The sequence below is a fragment of the Octodon degus genome, unplaced genomic scaffold, assembly GCF_000260255.1.
Source record: "Octodon degus isolate 3935 unplaced genomic scaffold, OctDeg1.0 scaffold00146, whole genome shotgun sequence".
Classification (NCBI taxonomy): Eukaryota; Metazoa; Chordata; class Mammalia; order Rodentia; family Octodontidae; genus Octodon; species Octodon degus.
This window is the reverse complement of record NW_004524722.1, coordinates 2,332,943-2,356,040: the sequence shown is the minus strand read 5'-3', so window position 1 is coordinate 2,356,040 and position 23,098 is coordinate 2,332,943. Positions and strand designations below refer to the sequence as shown.

The 23,098-nt window shown below is 52.0% G+C and overlaps 2 protein-coding genes across 4 annotated transcripts in view; both read right to left on the bottom strand.

Moving 5' to 3' along the window:
• The window catches only part of Arap1 (ArfGAP with RhoGAP domain, ankyrin repeat and PH domain 1), a 59,892-nt gene extending 53,194 nt beyond the window's left edge, over nt 1–6,698 (bottom strand). For all 3 annotated transcript variants that reach the window (XM_023702022.1, XM_023702024.1, XM_023702026.1), the window contains exon 1: nt 6,613–6,698. The gene's annotated coding sequence lies outside the window, so the exon portion shown is untranslated. The remainder of the gene's footprint in view (nt 1–6,612) is intronic.
• Nucleotides 6,699–8,759: 2,061 nt separating this feature from the next.
• The window catches only part of Stard10 (StAR related lipid transfer domain containing 10), a 28,363-nt gene continuing 14,024 nt past the window's right edge, over nt 8,760–23,098 (bottom strand). The window contains exons 3-7 of the mRNA XM_004641936.2: nt 12,145–12,292; nt 11,459–11,562; nt 10,841–10,958; nt 9,397–9,449; nt 8,760–9,170 (exon numbers count right to left, since the gene is read on the bottom strand). Of these exons, the coding sequence (XP_004641993.1) occupies nt 8,928–9,170; nt 9,397–9,449; nt 10,841–10,958; nt 11,459–11,562; nt 12,145–12,292 (666 nt within the window). The 3' untranslated portion in view covers nt 8,760–8,927. The remainder of the gene's footprint in view (nt 9,171–9,396; nt 9,450–10,840; nt 10,959–11,458; nt 11,563–12,144; nt 12,293–23,098) is intronic.

Sequence of the window (23,098 nt, the reverse complement as noted above, 5' to 3'; positions counted from 1 at the left end):
CCCCACCCCCACACTATGTATTGAGAAACATAGAAAGAAATGTCTATGTAGCCTGGGCTGGCCTCAAACCCACACAGATGATCCTCTTACCACAACCTTCCCAGTGCTGGGATGATAGGCAGGCACCACTATGCCCAGCACTGGCCTTTGCTTCTTAGTGTCCTGATGTCTCCCTCCTCCTCTGACTCAAATCCTTCTCCAGGAAGGCTCCCAAACCACTGTGGGCAGTGGCAGAGGCTGGGCACCCACAGAGGCAGGAAGGGATGGGCCAAGTCAGGGGCTGCAGGGGGCTGGGCTGGGAGGTCCCCCATCTGTACCTGAACCCAGCTCAGGTGGGGAGAAAGAGATGGGTGGGGAGAGGGCACCTGGACAAGGTGAGTGTCAGGGTTCAGACCACAGGTCTCAGAGTTGAAGGTTTGACTCTGAAACTCCTTGGAACCCTCTGTGGCTGGATCTACCTCTTCTTTTGACCTCTGCGGCTGCCTCAGCCACTTCCTGCTGGGCTGTCCTGATAAACACTGTTGGGGAGCCCCCTACACACAGGGGAAGTGCTGACTCTCAAACCCCTCATGCTGCCCACTCACCGCGTAACCGTCCCCTGAACCACGCAGACTTCCAGGAGTCTCTAAGACCAACTGCCACCCTGAAGGCAGTTACTGCTCCTCTGCTACCTTCCCATGGCTCTCAGCTGCCAGGGGGCGGCCCTTGGCTCTACCTCACTTTCTCCACTCCAGAGCCCCAAACCCAGCACTCACCTGCTAGGCTTCTGTGTATACAGTTCCCTCTGCCTAGGACATCTCCCCTGCCTCACTGCTCCAGGGAGCAGTCTAACCCCCAGTCAAGGCCCTGATCCTGCCAGTTGTCTCCGTGACTGTGTTGGCCACACACTCATTCTCTCTCACCCAATCTTGCCAGGACAAGGGTCTGATTCCCTTAGGTCCCCAAGGTGATACACAGTGAACAGCTCTAGGCTGAAGTAACACTGCCCAACTTTACATGTGGGCAGCAGGAAGCTCGGGCCACACTGCAAGTCAGGCCTAAGGATGGCTGGAACCTGGCCTCCAGCTTCCTGGCACCTCTCATGCCACCACTGCCCACCAGCTCCAGCTCTACCTTCCTGCTGCCCAGGCCCCAGCCTGGTTCTCTGCAACCTTAATCATCTATTTCTAAGGCATAAGGAGCACCTTGCCCAACTGTCCCCATTTCCACAAGGCAGTGAGTCCCAAACAGGCAAGAGCATAACCAGGGCCACAGAGCAAGTCAGGAGGGTCCAGGCCTCAGCTCCCAGCTGAGCTCAATCTCTTCCAGACATGGGGAGGAGGATCCCCTCAGATGATTTCAGAGATACTAGAGCAAACACCGCCCCCTCCAAGGGGGCCACCCAGTTCTGCCTTGAGAAATGTGTGTTTTCAGGCCACCGGAAATAGAGATAGCTAAGTGTCCTGGTTCATGTCCCTGGTACAGAACCATTACATGCTCCCCGGATCTTCAGAGTCCTGGGCTTACTATATCCAGCTGGCAGGAGGAGGTACAGCCCAGTCCAAGGGTAAAGGCAGACCCCACCAGCAACACCAGCACCCTGCTTTGCCAAACAGAGAGAGGGCCTGGACCTAACCTGTTGCTCACCAGAGAGGCATCAGTTTTGAGCTCCACCCTCAGGGGTCCCTTCTAGGTCCTTTTAGGAACAAATGACTACATCTTAGCTGCAAAACCACACAATAGCTGCTGAAGGTCCCCAGTAGAGACCAAAAGACCAAGACCAGGTAAAAAGCCTCAGCAGCCCACGTAGCAAGTGGTGTAGAACTGGCCTAACCTCCCTCAACCCCTGGGACATCAAATGCTGAGCACACATTCAGAGTTCCCAAGAGAGAGGTGGCACAGGAAAGGGCTGGAAGCAGTCAAGCAAGGTTCACCAAGTGAGGCAATGGGCAGGAAGAGGGCTCTGCCCTGTAGGAAACAGGCCTTGCTCCCCAAGGGACTCTGCTTCTAGTGCCCTCTTAGCACAGTCACTTTGCCCACAAGTCCCTGTGGGCCCCAGAAAGAGCAGGGGCAGGCAGATGCAGCCCCAGCTCCTGCACCCCGAGGAGTGGCTAGATGGGGTCCTGCTGTGTGCTGTCCGTACCTGAAGCTAGCTGATGGGGTTGGGGAGAGGAGTACAACAAGAGCCACCCAGACACAGGCAGTGTCCTTGGGGACTTTGAGGCCTGCTGTTCCTCCCAGTCCCAAGGGTTGACCCACCCAGTCTACACTGGCCTAGGTCAAGGAAGTGAGACCAGGCTAGTTTCCTCACAGCCCCTGGGAAGTCAAGATTCCAGATGTGGCCCCATGTGCTCACTGGCATATACCAGATGAGGCCCCTGGTCCCAGTCCTAGGACATGACAGAGAAGTGGTCAGGGCAGGTCCCACCTGCCTTAACTCTACCCTCATACAAATTAAGAAGGAAAATCTGGCCATATCTCTCCAGTGGGAATTCTTTGGCCCCAAACTCTCCATGGCCCCTCTTCCCCTGAGCACCACACACTTGACCACATGGGGTCAGCATCTTGGCCTTCTCACTCTGGGGTCCGTCCCAGGTGTGTTCAGTTGCTCACACCTAGCTATGGCAGACCCCAGGCACCTTAAGTGGATTTGGTTCCTGGTTTGTTCAGCGATAACTTGGCCCCCTGTGACAAGGCACTGTGGGCAGTATGGGCTGGAAGTTCAGGGGCTTACCAGGCCCCAGGCGGGGAGGGGGACATGCCTCGGAGCCTCAGACCTGACCAATGGCTGGCAGAACACTTACCTTCAACTGACCTCAGTCCCTTCATCAGCATGTGGCATCTGAGAGAACCATTTTATTACCAAAAGCCAGGTCAGGATAAGATAAGACAGAACGTAGGTCTTTAGGAAATGCCTGTCCTCCGGCTGGACCCCTCAAGGCTCAGGACTCAGTTGCCATTAGTCCAGTCTTCTCCAAAGGATACCCTTCAGGGATTCCAGCTCCACAGCTGGTGACCAACAATAGCAACTGACAAGGCAGTCTTCTAGTCTGCCTGTCACCCCAACTGAGAGTTTCCAGGGTAGAACTGGATTTGGGTAACTTCTATCTACAATGCAACCCAGTGCTCAGGGTTCACATTTCAAAGCAACATGGACTTCTAGGTCTTCTAAGGAATGCAGGGCTGTGGGCAAACTGCTTAACTTCTCTGGGCCTCAGTGTCTTCATCTGTGAAATGGGAATAGTGCTTGTCCTATTAGTTGGTGCTTATTCTGTTGTTTAGGATTACATGGAATCAGCATGTTGCCTAGCACATAGTAGGCTTTCAAGACACAACCGATGAGTCTGGGATATGGCTTAATAAGAGGGAAACTACTTAGTGTGTACAAGGCCCCAGTACTGCAAAAGAAGAGACAGAAAAGAAATAATAGCTACTACTGTCGAACTGGTCACTTCATTCCACATCACCTCTCAGCCATTCTAACTGTCCCAGTGATCTAGGATAGATGTCCTAATTATGAAACAGGCTCTCTTTGTCATCTGTGACCTAAAGGATGTGAGAGAGAAAGAGAGAGAAAGAGAGAGAGAGAGAGAGAGAGAGAGAGAGAGAGAGAGAGAGAGAGATTGATTCTACACGAAGGCCGCACAGGAGATGAACAGCGTGCTGACACAGCTTATGCCGTCTCTGACACCTGGGATCATCTGCCTCCCTGGGGCTGTCTCTCCCAGACACTGGTTTAAATGCACAGGTCTGGGGCGGGCAGTAAGTGGCCAAGACCTCCTCTCCAATCTGAGCTGGCAGCCCTGAGCTTGTGGGGAGTACACACTGGAGTGGGATATCTGCCCCGCCAGCACAACACCCACCCAAAAAACCTAACACAAGCATTGCACAGGGCTGGGGGCCAGGCACTGAGGGGAGCTACTGGAGGGGGGATACTGCTCTTGAAGGAGGGGCTGGGGCTGCCTGGCTGAGGTCACACTCTGCCAGCTGCCTTGGCCACCATCCAGGGGAAAGCCCTCAGAGAGCAACTGGATGACAGCACTCTCTGAGCAAGGCAATTGAGGCCAAAGGAGGCAAACACATGCCTGAGTTCGTCCTGACTACCCCAATCCATAATAGTCTTGGGTGAGTTATTTAACTTTGCTGGGCCTCAGACTCCTTTTCGGTAGAATGGTACCTAACCTTGAGGGCCACTGACAGGATTAAGCTGGTTAATATACAGGAAAATGCCTACAACAAGGCTCCAGACATGTTTGTTGCCATGGCCCCATGTCTTCCCCTGTGACCCTCATCTCATCCAATGAGGTAAAGTTAAATAATGCAAGAAATGTACCATGCTCAGTACAGGGGCCTAGACAGTGTCTCTCCCTACACTTCCACAAGTCCTGCTCGCTGCCGCTGATACCCCACTACCCAGGCTCCCTGCACCGCTTGGGCCTTAGGCTCAGTCTCCCCATCTATGGTAGAAACTTCTGGGCCAAGTGGTATCTCATGGCCATATCTGCCTAGCCTCTCCCCAACCTGTTTCCTCCTTCCTTCCCCATTTCCCACTGATACCCTGCTGCATCTCCTCCAGAAGCGACAGAACCTTCAGAAGCCTGTAACAGGGCAGAGGGAGTAGCTGGTGGGCAAAAGGCATCAACTCCCAAGCACCCTAGGGCCTAGTCCAGGATCCGGAGGGTTAAGACCCAGAAGGGGCTGGGGGGGGGGCAGGGTTAGTGCTGGACACACGGGCCTGGAGCCCAGGGCCTGCCTCCCCTCCCCCCTCCCCTGGGAACAGAGGCCACTTGTTTGGGCATTGGCGGTTGGCTCTGAGCTCAGCCAAGGAGAGTGGGGTGGGAAGAGGAGAGGCTTTAGAGTGATGGGCACTCCGTCCTGCTGATACCACAGGCCTGGTCCACCACTATGCCAGTACTATGAGATCACCCACCTTCGGAACTGACCCTTTCCCTGAGTTCTGCCTTCACTCCAACACTCACTTATGGGGCAGGATTTAAACTCTGACAGGCCAGAGCCTTACCCCATACAGTCCCTTTTGAGCATGAAGTCAGGGCTTACCACCCCATCCTACAGATGGGGAAAGGAAAGCTCTATAAAGTATTGGTGCTTGCAGTCACAGACTGCTTGGTGGCTGCAGGGACGCCAGGTGCCAGTTAGTCCCCTCAGCTCTGCAGACCCCTCCCTGTGGAGTTCCTGGGGCACCCTTCCTAAGCTGCGTCATTACACACAACTGAAGTGCTGAGCTGGAAGAACGAGGCGATAAGCAGTCCATTTCTGAAACCTGAAGTTCCAAAGGTCCTGAAGATCTGAATGGGAAGCCAACTTCTGGAGAGCGCAGGGAGGAAAGGCAACTTCCGCGAAAGGATGATCCTGGAAGTATTGAGGAGTTTGGGGAGGGGGCTACCTGCCCAAGTGAAGACTGAGGCAATAGTGCCTGGAGGGGCTGCGTCACCTCCACCACAGCGGAGTCACCAGCAGTGTTTCGGGGACACTTTCCTTCTGTCCTAATCCAGTAAGCAAATGGCCCTTGAGGAGACAGGGTCCCCAGACCAGGGCTCAGACACCACATAAACCTGACTTCTTTCCAGTCCTCTCCCCTCACACTCTCTGCAACCACACCCATCTCCTTGCCTCAAACACACCATCCAAGTTCCTGCCTCAGCACACCTATGCCCTCACCTAGAGGCTCCTGCGCTTACAAGGTGCCACTTAACTGCCAAGGCCCATCCCAGTCATCTCCATGGGCCTGCACCTGTCTACACCTGTCCGTAAGGCTTTGCTGGGTCCCTTCCACCCTGTAATGATCTTGCTAGGAGGTCTCTCCCCTCACCCCCCTCAACCCTCCCACCTGGAGGAACAGACGTCATGAGCGCCTCTGTCTGGGACCCTGTGCAGTCCCGAAGTCTGTCCCTGAAACCCTCCTCCAACCCCACACTACCTCCATCTGCGATTTGGAAAGGCTCCCCAGATGTGGGGTCGACAGAAATCTACTGTGATGGCTCTGGGTCACTTCCCCAGCACCAAAAACCGCCCCAGGGATCTGAGACAAAACACCCACCCCGGGGCCTCTAGGTTGCACTCCAAGCCTGCGGCCTTTGGGCTCAACCAGACTTTCCTAGCTGGATTCCATTCAGTGAACACACCCCTCCTTTTCCCAGCAATTGGGCCGGGTATGCTCTTGGGAAGCAATGCCCCCATTTACTAGTGGGAAAGCCAGGTGCGGAGACCGGAAGTACCCTGCCCAAGGTCACTGGAGACCCGCAGGTCCCGAGTACAGGATCATTTGATCTGCAGAAATGTAATGATCCCCGCGGTCAATGGGGTGGGAGTTTTCATCTCACAGTTGGCGTCAGAAAGGGCTAACTCCGGAGCCTGGGAGCCTTCCCGCCGAAGAAACGAGGGCTGGAAGCCGGCGTCCGCCAACTCACCCTTCTCGCGACAGTTTCTGACCCCACAGCTGATCCTACCGAGGCGATCCCCATCCCCACCACCAGCCCGGAAAACAAACCAGACAACACGGGGCAATGGGCGAAGGGTGTGGAGCCGCCGCGCGGCCTCAGCGTTCCCTTCTGAGGCATGGGGACACTGCAGGCCACACCTGGGGAGGACGCCCGGGCAGCTGCACTGACTGACCTGCTTGTTCCAAGACTCCACGCGGGGACCCCAGATCCCGAAGCAGCCTCTAACTCACCGCCACAGCCAAATCGCTGCCGCGGGCCGGGCGCGCCCACCCCGCGGGGTGCTTCCGCCTGCCCCACGTGACGCCCGGGGCTGGGCCCCGCCCCTTGTTCAGTCGCGAAGCTCAAGTTTGCTGGCGGCCCGCCTGCCAGACCGGTCAGTCTGGGGGACTCTCTAAGCCCTGTCGCTTCCTCGATCTCCTGCAGCCAGTACACACACACACGTCCCCCTGTCTACGGAGTCTCCATCTCTCCCGGAGTCGACACACATACACCTGCACGCTGGGGTCTCTCCCTGAGTGTCGCTCAGGTTCCCACCCCTGGCCTGGTGAGTTGCCCTCCTGGGAAGGAGCTCTCTTCTTTTTTCTCCCCTCTCCCCTCCCCTCCCCCCCCCCCCCCCCACACGCACCCCAATTCTGAGCGATAGGGGGCGCTTGAGGCCTGCCGACCGTGTCCCGATCACCACCCCTAGGAGTCCTTCCCAGCCTCATTTTCCAGGGTAACTCATTCTCTCCTGGCACCCACATAGCCCTGTGTGAGGTGGTGAGGAAAAGTCCCAAGGCTCCTTTCTTTCCCTTGCAGCCACCAGCCTGAGATCCCAGCACCTAGGCACCTTCACTGGTCTTGATAACGGGAGATTCTCGCCTCTCGCAGAGCTAATGCACAGAACACCAAGGCTTGGCAGCCTTGCTGGGTCCTGGAACCAGGACTCCCCTTGGGGTCAGCCAAGCCCAAGACCTTAACTGTGGGATTCTATTTCCTTCTACACGATAGTATATTTAGTAGACAAGCTCTCATAGGGTGGGCATGGAAAGAGGAAAGTCATTAATTTGAGTAACTGCTACATCCTAGGCCCAGTGGAGAGCAATTTATTCCTTTTATCTCAATATCCACATTTGCCCAAAGGCAAAATTATCACCCCAGGTTGTGTGTGGATTTGGAAATGAGGCTCCAAGAGGTTCTAAGGTTTGTCTGATGTCACAGAGCCAAAACTGTGTTTGGGCAAAGCTGGGACTGGAGCCCCTCTGGGTGAATCTCCTATCTCACCCCCACTTGGCCATCTACTGCTTCCTCTGTGAACCTCAGGGCTCTGCTCTAATTGCCTACCCCACCTCCACCTGGGGATGGGGGCTATGCAGATGGCAGAAATCTACTGTGATAGCTCCAGATTACTTCCCCAGCACTGAGAACCACCCCTGGGGATTTGGGACGAAACACTCACCCATGGCCTTCAGGCTAGACTCCAAGCCTGCAGGCTTTGGGCTCAACCAGACATTCCTAGCTTGATCCCTTCCAATGAACACACCCCTCCTTTTCCTAGTGGTGTCTTCCACTGGGCAAGCTAAGGCCAGCAGCATTTCAGAAAGGGAGGACAGACCAGACGTTGGGAGAAACTTCTGGGCTCCACATTAGCATGAGGCCAAGAACACTGGAGAGAAGCAGAGCACAGGGTCATCTGGACCTAGCAGATGGGGTGTCTCTTGGGCAGCAAAACAGCCACAGAGAGCAGAGTATCAGGCCTCTCTTTAGCTCTCAGGAGCACAGGTGGATATGGGATGAGGTGGCTGGCATCTGGAGGTCAAAAGGATAGGTACCTAAGGACCCCACCATTTCTATTCAAATCCAGAGCTCTTAAAAATGATCTAGAAAAGGTGCAGTCCCAAAGCCTAGACGCCCACTGCACTGGAGTCTGGTGACCCTTACCTCTACCCCCTTGCCTCCCTCCTGCTGGGTAGACTCCCCCAACCTCTGAGGTCAAGACTATCACTTCCTCCCCTTCCCTCTGCGATGACAGGAGAGCTCAAGGTGCCCAGTACATAAACTGAACCCGAGGGGCTGGGACCAGAGGTCACACTGAACCCCCACAGGACAACTCTGTAACGCCTTCCCTTAGAGTAGTGAAAGGCAAAGGAATCATGCAACAAGGCCAGAGAGGTGAGCTAACGGACAGGGAGGAGGAAACACAGGACAAAAACTGTGATACCCCCCCCCATACATGAGAAATAAGATGCTGCCTAAAGGATCAAAGGCCTTTTGAGCAGTACTAGCACTCCAGGGCTCTGTGGCTCGAGCAGAGGAAAAGTAGGCACAGGATGAACTGGCTGAGGCTGTGAGATCTTTTATTGGGGCTGTGTCCTACCAGGCCAAGCGTGGAGGGCCAGGCTCAGGGTCCCCAGGAAGTTGGGTAGGTGAGGGGAGAGGGTGCAGGAGGTTCCGCAACCCAGGGCTCCGCTCCAGTCCTGTCTCCGTGTCCATGTGGCAGTGCCACACTCAGGTAAGCGAGGTGTCATCATCACTGGCCTCGCCCGCGCCACCCACTCTTTCCTCGCGGCTCTCAGCCACTGCACTCTCATCGATGTTTTCCAGCGAGTCTGCATGCTGCACTGACAGCTCCGACAGTGCCAGGCTAGGTAATGGGCTCTGCTCCGGGTGCAACCACGGCTTGAAATGTGGCTGATGCTTCTGCTTCCACTCAGGATACTTGACGCACGCCTTGTACATCTTCTTCATGGCCTGCAGGCGCACAGCAGCAGCATCAGGGGTGGCTGGGGAGGAGATTCTCCACGCCCTCCAGCGCCCTCTAGCGGTTTGCAACCAACCTCTCACCTCAACGCTCACAGCTTCCAAGTACAGCCCTACCTCGGTCCATCTCCATCCTTGATCCCCAACCCTGACTACCAACCCAACCAAAGTTCTCTCCTTCAGCCTCCAGACCGTTAAAAATCCCAAGACCACTCACCTTGGGAGCCAGGAACTGAGATGATTTATTCACTACCCATTTGGGTAAGGAGCCTGTGAGGGCAGGGAAGGGAGGTGAGGTGAGAAGGGACAAAGCAGCCCACATCCCCACCCCATAAGTCACCAGCCCCTCCCTCCCTCTGCCTGGGCTTCCAGGGAGGCCACCCTCGTCCTCCCATGAAAAGGGATTAGTGTGGCAGTCCTACAGTTGGGGGTACAACTGTCCCTCTGCTGAGCTCCAGAGCCACATGGAAGAAAGTCCTAAGTGACGGTAGGTTACTTACAGGTTACAGTGCTGACCCACCAAGCTACACCTGCCACACCTGCCTTCTCACCCTAGCCCCAGGGGCCATTAGGACTCACCCTGATGTTCAGCCCTTCCTCCACTTGTCCTTTCAAGGCCCCCTCCACAGCCATACCAGAGTACCCTAGCCTGACCTGACCCCAAATCCACAGCCCACTCTCCATCCTAACACCAGTGGGGATGTGGAGCTAACAGGCAGAAAGACTCAAGGCTTAAGTATCCTCTAGTCACTCAGTCACCCATTCACTCCACATTCGCTATGATACCACCTTTGGGGACCCATTTGGGGACTCACTGTCCAGGGGCCCAGCTGCTTACAGGTGTACTACTAGAGGGGAATGGGCACCTGGATATCAGGGACAGAAAGGTGACATCTGAAGCAGCCCTGGAGGGCTCAGAAAGGAGGCAGCATGTCAAGCTGAGGGAAAGTACTGCCTGGGCATGGGGTAGGAAATCTAGGGTGGGGGCTCAAACTGAGGGCAACAGAGGGTTGCAGAAACATTTTAAGCAAATGAAATAAGCATTGGAGAAGGATTCCTCCAGCAGCAGGTACAGACAGACAAGGCAGCTGAGTACAGAGAAGCAACCCAGTCAGGAGTTCTGTGAGAGGTGGAATCAGTAAGAATCAGGGAGAGCAGAGGGAAGAGGGAGTGACCCCATCTGACCTGTGCGGGAGATTGGAAGATGGATATGGAGAAGGGACAGGTCAGGAGGGCAAGGTGGGCTCAGCCTTGGGCTTAGTGAGTCGCAGATACCTAGAAGCCATCTTGTCCACAAGGCTGATGGCCACAGGGATCTACATCTCAACACACACAGACATATGGCCAGCAGCCACAGCAGTGGTGAGCCACCCAAAGGAGAGGACGAGGTCTGCACTCTAGCATGGGTGTCCACAGGACAGAGCAGGAGCAGCCAGTAAGCAGGAGCAGGCTGAAGCTAGGGCTGTCAGAGCCCACAAAGAGCACTGAGCCTCTGCTGAGAAGCAGTGGGTCCTACCTTGGCCCATTCCTTTCAAACCACTATTTTGGATGATAATGCCGAAAAGACAAACAGCCCCTGACAGATGGCCTTCCAGGATCAAGCCTATCCGATGGGGCATAGGGAAGGATCCCATGACAGGCTACCAGGGCCAAGCCCTCACCTTTGGGGTCCACCTGGGCCAGGTAGGTGATGACGCAGCTCTTGGGGCCCGTGCTCTGGATGAGGTAGCCCGTCTGGATGGACACAGCTCGGACCAAGTCTTTCCGAGGTGGATATTTCTGGGGATGGAAGGCACAGGGAGGTGAAAGTGGAGTTGGGAGCGGAGGAGATGACACTGTGGCATGCATGTACACACACACACACACACACACACACACAGAGTTCACATCCCCTGGACTTTATGTCAGGCAAGGCCTGATGTTGGGACAAGAAAAAAGGCAAGAATCAGACTGAGTCATCCTTGTCCCACTCAAGGTTTTCCCTATTCCCTCAGGAAAACTCCAGCCTGGGGCCAGAACTCATGGGCCAACATGGGCACTCAGTCCTTGTCTGGGCCAGCCATATCTCCCTGTCCTCCCTACTTAGGGGGGGCATAAGACCCTTCCCCATTTCCTGGCCACCTCATCTCTAAGCCCAGTCAACTGAAGCCAGTCCATCCTATGCCCTCACCACAGAGATGGCCCACACTGCCCTCCCCTGACATGCTTAAGGGCCCCAGAAGGGAGCCCTGCCTGACACCTTCCGCTGCCTGCCCAACAAGGAAGGCAGGTCAACTCACAGGGTGTTTGACTGAGTAGTTCATAATGATGTAATCAGCGCCCATGGGGAGCCAGGAGCGGAGGGTGATGACATCACGGTTCTTCAGGGGCTTGGGACACCTCCCTGTAGAGGACAAGGACAGTTTAGCCAGATCACTGGTCCACCTGCCTGTGAGGATGGGTGTGACAGAGGCCAGAGACCTAGAGGTGCCCAGCCACTGCCAGCTCTGCCTGAACCAGCTGTATACACACTTTCCAGCCCATAGCCCCGCAGCCCCACAACCAGCCTGCTGGAAAGAAAAAGAACAGATCCCTTGCCTTTATCATTCTGCGGCTGTCCATTTTCTTCAGAGCCTCACAAAGCCCTTCCCTTGCTGGCCTGGCCAGTTTATATATGGCATCTGAATTTATGTGAGAAAACCAGTATTGTGAGTACATGTGTGAAAGTGTGTCTATGAATAGGTCACCCATGGCTGTGGGACACATACATGATGGTGTACGTATGCCTGTGTATAAAGCACCTTCATGAACATGAGTGTATATGTGTTGGTGAGTGTACATGAGTGTACCCAAGTGTGTTCAAGACGACAGCCCTCAGTCTCAGGATCCAGGCCCCTCAGAGTCCTGCTGTGGGAATGACCCAGCTGTAAGGGGGAAGGCTGGGGGAGAAGCCAAGGGGTAGGATCAGAATGCTGCGCCTGCTCACAAGAGTAATAGCCCACGTCAGCGTTGACTGTCAGTCGAGCGATGTCGAAAGTCTCAATGACGTTGCTGTCCCATTTCTTTCGGTACTCAATGTCGTGTAGGACGTCATAGAGTGTCTCGGCTGGCACATCACGGCATTCCATCCGGCACTGCAGACAGACACAAGGGGGTCATCTGGGTCACACAAGCCTCAGAGCGCTGGCCAGGGGACCAGAGTGCAGAAAGGCTGAGGAGGAGGGAGGACAAGTAAGGGCAGGAGCCTCTGAAGCTAGCATGGCCTGAATTCTCACCACAAGCCTGGCTCAGCAGCACCAGAAGCTATGCCAGGGGGGCCAGGGAGATGGCTCAGTGGAATAAGCACTTCCCTCACAAGCGCAAGGGCCTGAGTTCAATTCCTGGTTCCGCAAAAAAAAAAAAAAGAAGCCATGCTAGGACTCAGACAGCCCCTGACCCCAGACACCACAACCCTGTTTCAGCCCAGTCTCCTCCTCCAGGAAGCCTTCCCAGTCAGATCTTCCACGCCCCATACACTAAATCTCTGTGTCTAGGGGTCTTAGACCCCTAAGAGACGTGCAGAGGCTCATAGTTGATTCAACATGGAGCCTAGGGTGCAGCAGCATGTTAAATGAAGTGAAAGCATAAATGACAAAACAAACTGAATGACTTCTTTCCTCCCAAGGAACTTGTCACCTGGCCATACTACTTGTCCTTTTTGGTTTTTTTTTTCCCCATTCATTTTTTTGAGACAGGATCAGGGCTGGGGAGATGGCTCAGTAGAATAAGTGCTTCCCCGGCAAGCACAAGGGTCTGAGTTCAATTCCTGGTTCCGCCAAAAAAAAAGAGAGAGACAGAGAGGATCACAATAAATGAATAAATGCTAAAATGAATAAATGCAGGCTCTCAATAAATGCTATGCAAAGAATATATGCAGTGTATTATTTGTTGAAACTGTACTTCCAATTTGATTTGAAACTGTCTCATTGCTGTTTATCAATAAAATTTTGAAAAAAAATGCTATGCAGTTCAGGCTGACCTTGAACTCACTATGTAGCCTAGGCTGGCCTCGAATTGGTGGTGATCCTCCTGCCTTAGCCTCCCTAGTGCTGGGATCATAGGTTTGCACCACCACACCCAGATTTGCATTCAACAAACAGCTTAAAATTTAATAGCCTTGCCCTCAAAGAGTTTTAAATCTGGGAGAAGAGCAGACAAGCATAACTCGTCTTATTTAACCTTCCTAACAACTCTGCCAGACAAGAAATCCAAGGAGGAACTTGAGGCTCAAAGAGGTTAAGTAACTTGCCCAGGGTCAAATTGGTAAGTAGCAGGGCTGGGATTTAACACAGCTCACATGTCTGGAAAGCAAGTTAGAACAGAACCAGATTTCCCCAGATTGGTAGTCAGGAAGATGAAACTCTGTAATTATTGTTCTGTGATTGTTTTTTTTCACCCAAGAGCCCAACCCCAGGATCAAATTCTCTCAGCAAACAGAGTTTTCTTGAGTAGTCTAAAAAGGTCTCCTAGGCTGGGGAAATAGCTCAGTGGTCTAAGTGCCTGCCTGGCAAGTGCAAGGACTCAGGTTCAATCCCCAATACCGCCTACCATGCACACACCTGCAATCCCAATGCTGGGAAGGCTAAGTAAGACAGGAGGATCACTACAAGCCTGCGTAGTGAGACCCTGTACCAAATAAATAAATAAGTAAATAATAAAAAGGTCTCCTAGAACTGGCACTCAGGCAATATGGGGAACCTACATATGTTCCTACTTACAAGGGGATACACAACCATACAAGGGAGGAACTACACTCTTTCCCCCTCATCCTGGGCTAAGTCATGGTAGCACTACTGGTGTCATACTGCCACAGAATGGCCGCACCATACCTGCTGGGTATTCTAGGTACCAAGAAACTCATCCAGCATTGAACATGACTTTATATTATAGAGAACAGAGAACAGAAGAACAAGTTAAGTGACACTAGGAGGATACAGCCAGACAAAGTCACACAGTGAGACACTTTGCAAGGCTATAAGCCCAGTCTCTTTTACAGGTCAATTTCATATTAGCAAATATGAAGAAACTTGCCTGAATGGAGAGACATAGGACACAATAACTACATGTAAAGTATGACCCTGGATTGCATACTGATTTGGACACACCAGCTATAATGGATATTTTGGAAACAACTTGGAGAAATGTGAAGGTGGTTTGAGTACAAGTGCATTAAAAATTTATAGAAACATGTAGGGCATGATAATGCACACTCATAATCCCAGCTACTCAGGAGGATGAGGCAGTAAGATTACGAATTCAAAGCCAGTCTGGGAAACTGAGCAAGAATCTGTCTCAAAATAAAATGAAAAGGGACTGAGGATGTAGCTCAGTGTTCCCTGGGCTCAGTATACACACACACACACACACACACACACACACGCATGCATGTTCAGGCCACTACACTCACTCATTTAACTAGGAGCCCTAGTTCCAGCCCTTCCTAATCCAAGATAAGTAGGTGATGAATCTGAGACCTGTCATTGAGAGGCTTCAGGTTGAGGGAGGGATCTCATTTGGAATTGCTGAGGTGCCCTAAAAGGCCCAGTGAGGCTCAGAGAAGATCAACTCCTTGGGAGGGTGGGAGGATCAGGCTTCATGGGGAAGCTCAGTCAGGAGGGAGGTGTTTGCCAAGAGGTTTGGCAGAGAGAACAGGCAGGGTGAAGGCCCAGAAGCAGGCACAAGTACAGAAAGCATACGTGGCAGCTGCAATTCCATGTGGCTCGTATTTCCATGGTTTTCTATAGCCTAATACTCAAAGGTCTCTAGATCCAATTCTTCTTGGAAAAAGGTGAGTAATTGTAAGGCTGGGTAGAGGAAGTATAAGATAACCCAAGAATATGTTATTGTGCCAGAAAGTAAGGAAGTACTCAAAGAATGATAGACACCTTGTTTAACAGATGTAAGAGACAGCCTGAAGGGCTCTGACTGGAACAGTGACCAACTCCTCAGAGTTTTCTCAGAACTCTCCCAGTTTCACCACTGAAAGTCTCAAATCCTAGCAAACTCCTCAGTCCCAGACAAGCAGTCACTGACATGCCATATTAAAACAAGAGGGACTGGGGAGATGGCTCAGTAGAATAAGTGCTTCCCTGGCAAGCACAAGGGTCTGAGTTCAATCCCCAGTTCTGGAAAAAAACAAAACAAAACCCAAGAATAACAACAATTAGGGCCAGCCAAATAGCTCAGCAGATTAAAGTGCCTGCAAGCAGGTATAGGGGCTGGGGGTTTGATCCTGGGCCTGCCCCCTCTCACCCCCAAGGCGTGCTGAGATGGCAATTGAGACTGGGTATGGTGGCGTGTGCCTGTAATCCCAACTCTTGGGAGCTATAAACAGGCGGATTACTACGAGTCCAATCTAGTCGTGAGACCCTGAACACCTTGTAGGCCCTTCCCTAAAATTTAAAAAAAAAAAAAAATTATGTATCACCAAATAAAATAAGAAACTAAAATTTATATATAGGGTTTCCCCCCTGTAGTGTTTCTGAGCCTGCAAGTCTGTAGAGCCGGGAGCCTCTATTACACAGGATGGGTTTTGTTAAAGTTGTCAAGAATAAGACCTACTTTAAGAAAAACCAAGGGAAGTTTAGAAGAAGATGAGAGGGCAAAACTGATTATTATGCTTGGAAACGCTTGGGGATCCAGGACAAAAACAAGTATAACACACCTAAGCATGAGATGATAATTCATATAAGATATCCTTTTTCAGATGGCTTGTGCCCATATTGAAGGAGATACCAAAACATGTGAAAGTTGGCCTGACAAATTATGCTGCAGCATACTGTACTGGCCTGCTGCTGGCCTGCAGGCTTCTCAGTAGGTTTGGCATGGATAAGACTGACAAAGGCCAGTGGAGGTGACTGGAGATGAACACAATGTGGAAAGCACTGATGGTAAATCTGGTGCCTTCACCTGTTATTTGGATGTACGTCTTGCCAGAACTACCACTGGAAATAAAAGTTTTGAAACCCTCACGGGTGCTATGAATGGAGGCTTGTCTGTCCCTCACAGTAACAAACAAATGACAGCAAGGAGGTCCGTGCAGAAGTACCTCAGAAGCACACCATGGTCAGAATGTCTCAGATTACATGCGTTACCGAATGGAAGATGAAGACGCTTGTAAGACAGAATTCTCTCAGTACATAAGGAACAATGTAATTCTAGATATGGAGAAAATAAAAGAAAGTTCATGCTGCCATACCAGGGAATTTAGTCTATGGAAAGCTGAAGAGAGAAGTTAAAAAGAAGAGGTGGAACCATCCCAAAATGTCACTCGCCCAGAAGAAAGATCAGGTAGCACAGAAGGCAGCTTCCTCAGAGTGGGCTGCTGAAAGTTAAACAAAATTTCTATGAAGATTTTTCAGATAAAGACCAATAAACTTACTCATCAAGCAAAAAAATAAAACATATACAGGTATGAATAAATGTTTGATGAGGAATAGAGTATATTTACATAGTTTCAAAGTATCTTCCTATCAAATTATTACACAAGGGAAATGAGGAACTTCATAGTAAAAAAGGCTGGCAGATACCATGTCACTCAATTGATCAAAGTGAACATCATTGGTATCAGGACAAGTTACAACCAGGCGGTGCCAGACAAGCTAAAATGAGAGGAATACGGGCATCTTTTACATGCTCTCTCCACCAAAGCTGCATAAAATTAATCACAAAGAAATATCAGGGGCCAGGGAGATGGCTCAGTGGAATAAGCGCTTGCCTAGCAAGCACAGAGGCCTGAGTTCAATCCCTGGTTCTGCGAAAACAAAGAAATATCAGACAAAATCAAAATCAGACATTTTACAGAAGAACTGGCCTCTAAGTGTCATGATTGTGAAGTCAATGAAAGACAAAAAATACACCAGACGAAAGGGGACTGCTGAGACATGAATGAGGGAATGGATGAGATGAACAAAGTGACAGAGTGGACACAATGCTAGAAAGGGGCGTTGAAGACAGCAGAGGCCAGATAGGCAGCGCTCACTAGCACCCAAATAGCCATCTCTTGAGCAGCCACCGGAAGACCCAGGCACCAACCACATGCGCACTCTTGCCCCAAAATTGGTTAGTATTCTTTTTTTTCCTGTATTTTAGGGAAGTGTTTCCAGGGTTTCCAGGGTCTCACTACTAGATTGGACTCATAGTGATTCTGCTGTTTGCAGCCTCCAAAGAGCTGGGATTACAGGTATGCGCTACCACGCCCATTCTCAATCCCTGTCTCAGTGCGCCCTGGGGGCAGGGCCGGTAAGGCATGCCCGGAATCGAACCCCCAGCCCCTGTGCCTGTTTGCAGGTGCTTTAATCTGCTGAGCTATGTAGCCAGCCCTTGGTTAGTATTCTTTTTTTTTCCCCCTATATTTAGGACAGGTTCCACAGGGTCTACCAGGTCTCACTACATAGATCAGACTCATAGTGATTCTCCTGTTTTCAGCCTCCCAAATTCTGGGATTACAGGTGTGTGCCACCACGTCCAGTCTCAGCGTGCCCAGCAGGTGGGGCCAGCACGGCACACAGGGGATTGAACCCTAGCTGCTGCACTCTGCCTAGGCAGGCACTTTAGTCCGCTGAGCTATCAGGCTGGCCCTGGTTAATATTCTTAATTTTTTTTTTTTTTTTCAGAACCGGGGATTAAACTCAGGCCCTTGCGTTTGCCAGGCAAGCGCTTATTCCACTGAGCTATCTCCCCAGCCCCTGGATAGTATTATTATGCTGCAAAAGAGAACACTGATGAAGACTGAGAAACTTGGCCAGGTCATAGAGCAAGGATGTGGCAGAGCAGGGATTCAAAATTGGGTCTTTCTGTGCTGTTAACATCAGTGAGCACTGGGCTGGTGAGATGGCTCAGTGGTCTAAAGCACCTACTTAGAACAAGCTTAGCAAAGCACAGGAACCGCAGTTCAATCCCCCAGCACCACATGCCAGCCCTGCCCCCTGGTGGGCTGAGCTGGCCACACACACACACACACACACACACACACACACACACACCAGTGAGCACTCAGTACAGCTTCTGAGGAAACCAGAAGTTCTCTAAATCCAAGCTTTGAAGATGTATTGGCTTTGCAAGTCTTCAAACATATTGTGCTGGACAGTAGGCGGAGCAGGCAAGGCAGCAGGACAGAGGGACCCATTGTCTGTAAACACTGCCTAAGACAAAGAGGGGAACTTCAAAGGTCTCCCAGGCTGGTGGCACACTTGTGGAGGAAGGCCGGTCCCAGGGCCCTCCTGGGAAGATGAGAACCCTGGCTGAGCTGGCACAAGGAAACTGAGGCAGCCCACCTGACCCAATCAGGTGACCACTGGCAGGCACTCCTGCCCCATAGTAGTGAGCCTGGCCACAGCCCAGGGCCTTTCCACAACCCCCTGGAGGCAGCGCCACCACTGTGACAAGGGGAGGAAATTACATCCGGCTTTGTTCCCGTGCACACTGGGGTGGCCACACGCCACAAGGTGTAATTTTAACAGGCCATGGGAGTGACAGGTGGCAGAGTAGGGCTGAGTCACAGCAGAATGGGGGTGGGCCATTGGTGGAACCCACAGCCACAGGGCCCTGGACAAGTCAGTTCACTGGCAGGGACCCCGGAGCTCCCCTGGAAACCGGAACTGAAGGGAGGTTGCTCCGCCCAGCAGCCATCTCCAGCCACAAAGCTTTTAAAGCCTGGTTGCTGCTGGACCTGAAAACAGCCATTTTACGGCTGAGCAAACAGAGTCCCAAGGGGAACAAGTATCAGCACAGCAACTACAGGCTGTTTCTTCACTATTCCACTCTCTCAAGTCCCTAGGGCACGATGCAAGAGATCCCAGAGAGTTCATGGGGTTGGGCAGCAGCCCGGCATCCCCAGTCACAAAGCCACATGCAGAAGAGGCAGGACAAGCAAGGACAACCTTGCAGGAGGCTTGGCAATGCTGCGGTTCCATCACAGTGCTTGTCCTAGGGCACTGGATTTAACTGTTTAGAGTCTTGCTTTCTTAGTATGAAAAATGGGGACAATAATAATACCCACCACCAGAGGATGCTGTTATTGATACTGTGTGGAATATACCTGTCACAAAATGAAGGCTCAAAAAATAGCCACTACAAGCCAAGTGTAGCAAAGCATACCTGTAATCCCTGCCCCAGGTGACTGAGGCAGGAAGAAGGCAGCAGGTTCAAGGCCAGGCTACATAGGAAGTTCAAAGCCAGCTGAACTCTGAAACACACAGCAAGACCCTGTCTTAAAACAAAACAAAACCATGCTACTATTCAATAGGCTTCTGTGATTACCCAGGCACCTTTCTACACTACGAAGGACTAGGTCAGATTTGGAAATACCTCCTAATATTTTGTGTCCAAGACCTCTCCCTTGCTTCATCCCAGTCCTTACCCCTCCATTGACCCATTCACAACTTTCTCAAGCCTGCTGCAGCCAGACCTTCAACTGGGAACCAACTCAAGGGGAGCCAGACCTGGACCCCACCCCAAAGAGCTCCCACCAAGTGGAGTAGTGCATAGTAAGAGAGGCTGGGACACAGATCTGCAACAAGGACAAGCAGGGTGGGAGTAGGGGCTGCAGGAACTGTGGAGCAGACCACTACCAAGCCCCAAAAAGAGCCATTGAACGGGCTCAAAAAGGTACTTCGGGGGGCTGGAGAGATGGCTCAGTGGTCTAGAGCACCTACTTAAAACCAGCTCAGCAAAGCATCAGGGACCGCGGTTCAATCCCCCAGCACCACATGCCAGCCAGCCCCGCCCCCTGGTGGGCTGAGCTGGCCACACACACACATACACACTCTCTCTCTCTCTCTCTCTCTCTCTCTCTCTCTCAAATAAATTTTAAAAAAAAATTAAAAAAAAAAAAAAAAAAAAAGGTACTTCGGGGCTAGAGATATAGCTCAGTGGCTTAAGCACTTGCCTGGAAAGCACCAGGTCCTGAGTTTGATCCCTGGTACCAAGAAAAAAAAAGAGAGAGAAAAGAAAGGGATCCCTTCACCTCACTCTTCTACTTGCCCTGAGCTTCTCTGTGAGAGTTTCCCAGGGCTCAGCCTCAGAGGAACAGGGGTCTCCACCCGGAGGAGGGTAGCAGTACCTATCAAGACCCAGGGACACTTTGGACCTAGAGAGGACAGGAAGATGGCTCATCTCCTTGGGGCTGTGTCTCAGTCTTGAGAGCCAAAGCAGCAAGCAAATGGACACACAGACAGGTGGACCCAAGCCTGACCCTCTCCTAGACCTCAAAGTGGTCCCCAATATCCTTGTCCATGCAAGTTGTGAACCTGTGGATCATCCTGAAATCCTCAGGACACAGGATTATCTCTTCAACCACCACTCTTCTGATTACCACTGGGGAAACTGAGCCCCTGAGAAGGGTAAGAATATCCCATAGGCCATGCTAATTCTCTACATGAAGCAGTATGGTGAGGGGATTGTAAGCAAATCACCCTTTTCCAACAGAGCCAGACTCCAGTGAGAGGACAAGCTCCTGACGGAATGTGGGGCCCCCGGGATGAAACTGATCACAGCCTTGACCAATATCACAACCTCAACCACCACCACCACATGTTCCATGTCACTGAGCAACCAGTCCATCATCCCACAAAGCACAAACCGGAACACGCAGACTGTGGACCCCACAGGGGCAGAAATGCAGCAAACAAGGGCACCAAACTGCCTCCTTCGTAGACCTCATCTCTTACATAGATGGGAATCATCATCCCCAGGTTACAATGTTAAAGCTGAGGCTCAGAGAGGTACAACAATCAGCTAAGGCCACACAGCTAGCAGTAGTGGAGCAGAGAACTAAAATACAAATGTTCCTGGCTCCAAAGTGCCAGGTCTCGCTGTCACCTTCATCAGAACAGGAGTCACCCAGCTAAAACAAGCACGCTGGAGGCTTAGTCTCTTGGTAGGTATCACGCAGTGCTCACTGGGTTCAGGAGGGCTTGCTGAGCAGGGAGTCACAGTTCAGATGTTTCCTCTGAACAAGCGTCTCAACTCAATCCACAGACTTGGCAGGGCTCAGAGGCAGAGTTATGCTTTTCTGAAAACCAGCCCTGGAGACCTGCAGCCTGAAGGTCCCTCTGACAGCCCTCCAGGTATGGCCCTGCCCTGCCAGCCAAAGATAGGCCCCACAGGCTTAGTTTACCTAGACGCTCTGGGCTGTTTGAGTAGGCCCCTGCCCTGCCATATCCTAGCTGTGAGGCCTTAGCTGGGGCACAGGACAGAGGCCCTGAGCCCCAGTATGTTCATCTGTCAAACGGGGATCTTCCTGCTCTTGGAGGCACTGTAAGGATTAAATGAGACCAGCACAGAAAGCCCTCTGGGCAGCTACTTTTCCTCTAGCCCAGACCCCAGAAGCTTTTCTGACTTCTCCAACCCTGCTGGTTCCCAAAGGGCAGGATATACAGGTATAAGAAAGATTTTTTTTTTTTCCAGTACTCAGAGGGCTGAGGCAGGATTACTGGGAGTTTGAGGCCAACCTGGGCTACACAGTGAGTGCAGGCCAACCTGAATCCCATTGCAAGATCCTGTCTCAAAAAAGAAACTATAATGGAGCCAGATTCGCCAATGCAGTGGTGCATACATATAATCTTAGTGCTTGGGAGCCTAAGCAAGAGGACTGTCATGAGTTCTAGGCCAACCTGGAACACACAGCAAATTCAAGGCTACCCTAGACTACATAGCAAGATCCTGTCTCAAACAAACAAACAAACCCTATCATGCCAGAATCCCCCTACAGGTGAACAGACAGGTGGGGCACACAGCCATCTATACCAGCCCCTGCCTTAACCATGTCAGACCAGGAGAGGAAGCTCCAAGAGGGACCCAGGCTGCCTGGATGCCCAGCAGGCTAGGGCTCAGCACTGGGGCCCTTGGTCCTCTCTGTTCTCTTTCTCCTCCCAGGGCCCACTCGCCGCCTGCTGGCTCCTAGGTGCTCCACTGTGCCCTGCCCCATGACACCATGAAGCCAGTACAAGGCTGAGCTGATGGATCACCTGCTCCTTGCCTCTGGGTTTCTGGAGCCCCTAAAATGGACACTTTCTTTTATGTCTTCCTCCCCTCTCCCCTTCCCCGCCCAAAAGCCCCTCACAATTCCTCCAGTATACTGACATCATCTGGAGAGGAAGGAGGAACAAAGGTGTCCACCTGTCCTGCCATCAGGGTGCTTCCCAAACACTTCTCCAGGTCTTCCCTCCTTAGCTGCTTCCCTTTGTGTCTTCACACTTCAGCCTGCTGTCCCCTGCCCAGGTAGCCTGTGTTGTCCTTACGTTCTTGACGTTGAGTTGAGGTCCATCCCCCCTCTCCTCCGCCCTAAGCCCCCCACCATCACTGTACTGACTTGCCTTCAATGCTCCCGAGATACAGCAAGCAAGCGCCTGCTGAAGACCTGCTGTGTGACTGGGCGTGGTGGCTGTAACTCCAGCTCTTTTGGAGGCTGAGGCTGAAGAATTATGAGTTCAAATCCAGCCTAGGCAACTTACCAAGGCCCTGTTCTAAATAGAATAATAAACACTTAAAGGTGCTAAGGATGTAGCTCAGTGGTTTTAGCAATTTCCAGCACTGAAAAAGAAAGGAAGAGAAAAGAAAAAGGACTTGCTGTTGAGTGGAGAGATGGACAAGCAAGTCGACCAGGACAGGCCCATGGCGCTTCTCTATCTCACTCTGCTGTGCCTCGGCCTGCAGCCTGCAGCGCACTTGTGGGGCTCAGAAGCAGTGTGGCCACGAGGCCACCTGGACAGCTAGTCTTTCCTAGAAGACAACTGCTTTTCCTGCCACCATCGTCTTACAAAGACAGAAGGAGAAAAGAAAAGAGCAAGCAAAGAAATGGAGGGAGGGAGGAAGGACAAAGAGAGAAAAGGAAAAAAAAGAGAGAGGGAAAGTGTGGGGAAGAGAGAGAGAGAGAGAGAGAGAGAGAGAGAGAGAGAGAG